This window comes from Mesocricetus auratus, unplaced genomic scaffold (genome assembly GCF_017639785.1).
Source record: "Mesocricetus auratus isolate SY011 unplaced genomic scaffold, BCM_Maur_2.0 Super-Scaffold_100011, whole genome shotgun sequence".
NCBI classification, from domain to species: domain Eukaryota; kingdom Metazoa; phylum Chordata; class Mammalia; order Rodentia; family Cricetidae; genus Mesocricetus; species Mesocricetus auratus.
Window position 1 is genome coordinate 67,862,118 of NW_024429195.1, and position 6,004 is coordinate 67,868,121.

The 6,004-nt window shown below is 37.5% G+C and overlaps 1 protein-coding gene across 3 annotated transcripts in view; it reads right to left on the bottom strand.

Annotated features, from left to right (window-relative positions):
- Positions 1–6,004, bottom strand: part of CUNH12orf50 (chromosome unknown C12orf50 homolog) — a 28,779-nt gene that overhangs the window by 20,531 nt on the left and 2,244 nt on the right. For all 3 annotated transcript variants that reach the window (XM_040754981.1, XM_040754979.1, XM_040754982.1), the window contains exons 3-4: positions 4,176–4,295; positions 3,739–3,859 (exon numbers count right to left, since the gene is read on the bottom strand). In XM_040754981.1, coding sequence (XP_040610915.1) covers positions 3,739–3,859; positions 4,176–4,187 — 133 coding nt within the window. In that variant the 5' untranslated portion in view covers positions 4,188–4,295. The remainder of the gene's footprint in view (positions 1–3,738; positions 3,860–4,175; positions 4,296–6,004) is intronic.

A 6,004-nucleotide genomic window follows, 5' to 3' on the forward strand; every position in this document is an offset into this window, starting at 1 on the left:
TAGGACTCTGACCTCTCTGAATTAGATGAAAAGACACTGGAGGATTCTGAGTAGAGGACTAAAACCTGCTTGATCATAAGACCGTAGGTACTGTACTTTGAATAGACAGAAAGAGAGAAAGCAGGGGGAAACGGGAAGCTGCTGTAACAATACAGTTATAAGGCAATAATGGTGGCTTGATCCGTGTGGAGATTACACAGATGGTGATGAAGTCTCACTCTGACATAGCTTGAATGGCAGAATTATGTCTCTGTATGGATTAGATGTGGGATATGACAGAAATTTGGGGAATGATTCAGATGACCTAAGCAACTGCAAGACTGGACTTACAGTCAAAATGAGTCAGAAACAGTGATGATGGCACAGTTTTAAGAGAGTATGGATAAAATCATGATGTCAGTCTTAAACATGTGACACGTGAGATGCTCGTGAGTCATATACATCAAGAGATAAACTAAGGAGCTGAGTTCAGACATCTCATGGTTGGTGGGGGGAGGTCTCAATTTGGAGTGGTGCATGAACAGAGTCAATGATGTGTGAATCATTGAAACCACAAAGTTGAGGCTGGAGAGAGAAAGCTCAGTGGCTAAGACCATGTCCTGTACAACCATGAGGAATGGAGTTCAGATCCTAGCACCCACGTGACAAGCTGGAGTCCCGTGATGGACTGTAACTCTATCTGACATCCTCTTCTGGGTTCTACTTGCACTCAGGTGGGTGCACTTGAACACACACGTGTACATACACTTACAAAGACACGGACTGGGAACAAATAAATATACAATAAACCTAAAAGAATTACTAGTGGGGAAAAGGAAAGAGGACAAAAGTGATGAGAGGCGACAATAGTAAAGAGGTGTGACAATGATCAAGACCCATTATGTACAAGTGTGACAATATAAACGAACTCAATGTTATGTATAAATGGCATGTGATTAAAAACATTAAAAATAAAAATAAGATGGGATGATATTACAAGAGAGGAGACAGAAAAAAAGAAATCTACAACCTCCTGGGATACTACCCACAAGGCGTAACTGGCAAGGGCAAGTCACACCAGTTATAGAATGAAGGCAGTATTCAGGTTTGCAAGCTGCTAAGGAATTGTATGACAGGAGAAAGAGATGTCAAATGTATCCACGTCTTCTACTATCTCAAGTTACGTAAGAACTCAGATTTGACTAGTGTATTTTATAATGTAGAGGGGCCAAAGAAGCCTGATTATTAGAAAAGAGAGGAAGATTATAAAGACAGAGGAGCAGGAAGCGGGAAGGAAAATATTTACAGCAAGAATAAACAAATACTTTAAGAGACACTGCAGTGGGAAAAAACAACAACAACATGGAGTAGCTACTTGTGAGAAACTGGATTGAGAAGAAATACTATCTCACTAATAAAGAGATAAATACGTATTTGTATGATGAAAGGAATGATTTGGTAAGATTCAAAATGTTTGTGTGGAAGAATTGCTGAGATTATGTTCATTTAGTTACCAAGTGGGAAGATAGACTAGATAGACAATGATAGTTCATTATGGTAAGTGTAAAAAGGATATTAGTACTTTTGGTAGTTACATGGGTAGATGGAAACCTGTAGAAATTTCCTACTCATTCCTTAAGTTCTTCAATAAGATATTAAGGTCACCATCTGGGATGAGGAGATGTTGGAAGATGAATGAGAAGGAAGACAATACAAAATCAAATTCTAGACGAAAACAGATGTATATGGGGACTAACATAGAGCATGGTTGAAGTCAGTAGTGTGGACTCATTTGAGGTCTGTGGTCAAGAATCTAAAACTCCATCAGTATGGTCATGTGTTTTCCTGTAGACACGAGCAGTTTAACGGCTGCAGACACAATAGAGTGGGGAGTCATGTAACAATATTATGGCTGTAGGAATGGTTTGCTGCAGTTAGTGAATGGTAACAGATTGGCAAGTGTGTGCAAAACATTGGTTTGCCAGGAAAACTCATGAGAAGGTATTACAGGGCTAAGTGATTGGAGCTAGCGTGATGATAGAGCACATATTTTCATATTGAAATTACCAAGAATTAGTAACGTGGTACTAACGTAACAATGATCTACACGTAGCATATTGTTGAAAACAGATGGAAGATAGATGAACATAGCAAAAGCAAAAGACAATGGCACAGAACTAAGGAACAAAATAATAGAAATACTTTTCATCAGATTCATGCTGGACAGTATTAGAGAAAAATGTCAGAAACAGTCTGAAATTGGCAGCAAAAACCAGGAAAATCCCTCATCTTACACTAGAGCTGGTGGCACTTGAGATTTGAAAGAGAGAGAGATTTGGGGTGAGGAATTGTCATCCAACAGTGAAGAGTGCCATAGGAGAACCAGAGTCCTCAAGGGAAAACTTCTTACATAAAAGTGTGAAAGATGAGAGAAAAATTCAGAGAAGATAGAATTGTGTTGACAAAGGCAAAATGGAGACGAATGAGTAAAAATGGCAGAAGGACAGAGGAGTGCCAGTCTATAGTCCCTTACACTGATTGACATAAACAAATAAAAGCCAGCATGAAATTAGCTCTATTCAAATTTTTTAAAAAGTGCACTATGCTGGCTAGATAGTGTTGTGAGTGTGGGGAACTCTCTCCTGTCTTCCCAAAAGTCAAGGAGATTTAAGGAAACTGGGCATTATTTGTTGACACATCCCTTTAATATTTTCTCATGAGATAAAATATTTAGGGGGAAGGGTTAGACTCAGTGAACGGAGGCTTACATCAAGTGTTCAGGTGAAGCCATAACACCTTTTGGGAAAGTTGGTAGTACCAGGAAGGCAAGTTCTATTTACAAAACACAAGAACAACCCACCCAATAACACTAGAGCACCTAGCCCAGAGCTCATTTTAACAGTGGGAAGATGAACAATTGTCATTTACACAGGCATCTCATTCAGCTCTGCTCTGAGAGGAAGCAGTCTTTGTTTCCTGCTGGTCTTAAAAGAGCCAGTGAAATCCCTGGGATCAAACTACCAGATAAAAATAATGCCATGGGATTGTTTTTCTCTGGATAAAAACCATACTGTTGTAAACTAACCAAGCCAAGTTAATCCGTTACATAGCTTCAGTACTTTCAACAGAGTAAGTTTTCACACCCCACCCATTTATCTAAGCAACCAATTTCCTCCACGTTATTTTCTTTATGGTTCAGATATTACAAAGCAATGGCAAAGAAATTATGTTCCCCAGTCTCCAGATGCTTTCAGTATACTGAGAAAGAGAAACAGTAATAAAAGTATTGCATATGGGATGTGCTTTATGAGGTCAAAAGCTTCCCAAAGTGTGTAATAAAAAGGCTAAAGTTTTAGCTACCCACTTATTGAATTACAGGAAACTAATCTTTTAACTCCCAAAGGACTAATATCTTATTCTGCTCATATCTAAGACTATTCCACCAGAGACAAATAGTGACTGTAGCAGAGGGAGGTTGCTGCAGCATCAGGGAGACCTTGAAATCAGCAATCTCTCCAACAAGGTTCCCTTAGATCCAAGGTCCTCTGTGTTGTGGGAAAAATCTATGTCAAGCCTCACCACAAAGGGCATTTTCTTATCACTGCAGACAGCTGCTGTGACAGAACATTGATGTGTAACCCAGCGCACGCTTTAGCTCTCCACACCTATGACAGATTCCTGCACTTTTCACCTGGTTGTATGCAACTATGCCTCCTTAAGCATTGACACTGGATATGCAGTAATTACAGATATACTCACTGCTACTTGGTGGCAAAAATAATCCATTGATATTTCGGGGTTTGCTGTGGTAAAAGATACAACTGATCTTCACACAACCAAGAGGTTGGGTTTCCCAGAAACATGAAATGCTGCAGTTTTGCTACAAAAAGGAAGTGGGGAAAACACAATGTTTAGGTACTCACAATAAATGCAGGCTGTTAGAACACAAACGCTGTGTGACAAGAATAGCTTAAATTGCTGACTGAGAATCATGTTTCCTCCATTTTGCCACCTCTAAAGTTTTCTGTTTAAGAGAAAATGCTCTCTTTTTTTTCTACAAGTTTAGTTTGATCAAAGTGAAAAACACTTAAATTTTGGGGGGAGGAAGAACCTTTTTTTTCCCTATTTTGTTACAAAAGTTTAATGCAATGAGGAAGGATGGAGAATATTTTAGTGAAAATGATCAGCCATTTTACCTGCATTTCCATGTGTCTAAATCTGCAAAGTGGATCTAAACATTTTCTCTCTCTCCATAATGAGCACACAGTGTCACTGCCAAGGGCTTCTTCACAGTGTCTGAATCGGCACTGGGAACCCTAAGAAATCAACAGTGCAGAAGATACACTATATTAATGTTAGTGTTTGATAGCAAAATGTTAAGCAATTAAAAAAGAAGGAGTCTGTAAAATTGGAATCCTGAAAACATACACTATCAATACAGGCTTGCAATGACTAAGTTGTCCCCAACTCTGTCTCTTTTTAGTGAGGAAATGGTAAGAAAAGGTCATCAAACAGTGCAACATACCACAAGTTAACTCACCACAAGTTGACTCATCCCAAGTTACTCTCAAAATGCTGTCCTTTGCATTAAGTGTGCCCTCAGAATCCACAAGAGCAAAGATGGGAGAGCAGAGACTCCCTTGATTGCAATATAGTGACAGGGAAGCTTTATTTCTCTTGGCAAGTGTCTACCATGTACTAACCACATCCTGCATGTGAAGACAGGTTCTACCAACCACTAAGACTAGCAGTCTTTGGGGATGCTGCTAATTGTGTTGATGCCAAGAAAGTAAGTGGCCTCTCAACTGTGTGATATGGTGAAATAATTTCCACATCAACAAACAACTGACTAATATATTTACACAGGTATTTTATATACCAGTCAAAGTAGATATGGATTATGCCAATGGCCTGCTATTTCTACATTCTTTTATGCATATACTCATAGTTGGGAAAACTGTAAACCACTTTCTCATAGACAGGGGAAGGGCAAGCAATAACAACATTCCATTCCATCCCTTTCTCTTTGAAATATAGTCTATGTCTTCTTTCTATCTATTCACTTTCTTTTCCTTTCAGAGATGGAGTTTGCATTCCCAAAGCACAGGATAATGAGTTTGCATTCAGGCAAACTGATATTTAACATCACAGCTTCACTACTGTCAACAGCCATAGTGTTCATAACTCATTTTCTGTTTTTACTCTTAAAAATAAACTTTTCATAGTATATTAGAGACATGATGTGATGTAAGGTATAGTGGTTTCTAAATTCTGTCTAGTAGTCATTTCCTTAGAAGGTTCTATTCATCAATTACTTGGGGGTAAAATAAGAAAAAAGACAAAAATCTGAATCTGGAACAAAATGTCCATCACTCAAGAACTCTTGGAAAGGTAACATGACAAAAGTTTGTTGAATGCTCGTGGCCAAAAAGTTTGAGTCTAGGTTTCTAGCAGAACTGAAAGATGCTTGCTTGGACAGAACATCTATCATTTTTATGTTCATTTGTGACGTGAGCAACAAATGAGTTTCCACATTTATTCGTTTTTCAATATCCATTAATGCCAATTCAAATTTTCCACTTAAGACATTTTAACTGTGGATGATTTTTTTATGCTACATTCTATCTCTCTTCACATGGTATTGAAATATTTGCTGTTACTCAGACTTCTGACAGGAAAAATGCAATCACTGTTTTAATGAATTTCAAATAAGGAAATATATACTACACCATTGATAGCAATCTGAATTCAAGTGTTTAATAATATATGACTGAAGTTATATTCACCAAAATAATATGCTATATTGTAAATACCATTATATAGTGTACAGAATTAGGAATTTAATGCTTAAAGAATAATATATTAAAGAATAATATATGCAAAATGTTATATGAAAACTGTCATTTAACTGACTATAAAGAAGAATTTTAAATACATAATAATTTAAAATTAACCCATATTTCCTCACATAAATTCAGGATATCAAAAATACACAGGCTTTTACTTCAGAATTAAGGTATCTTTT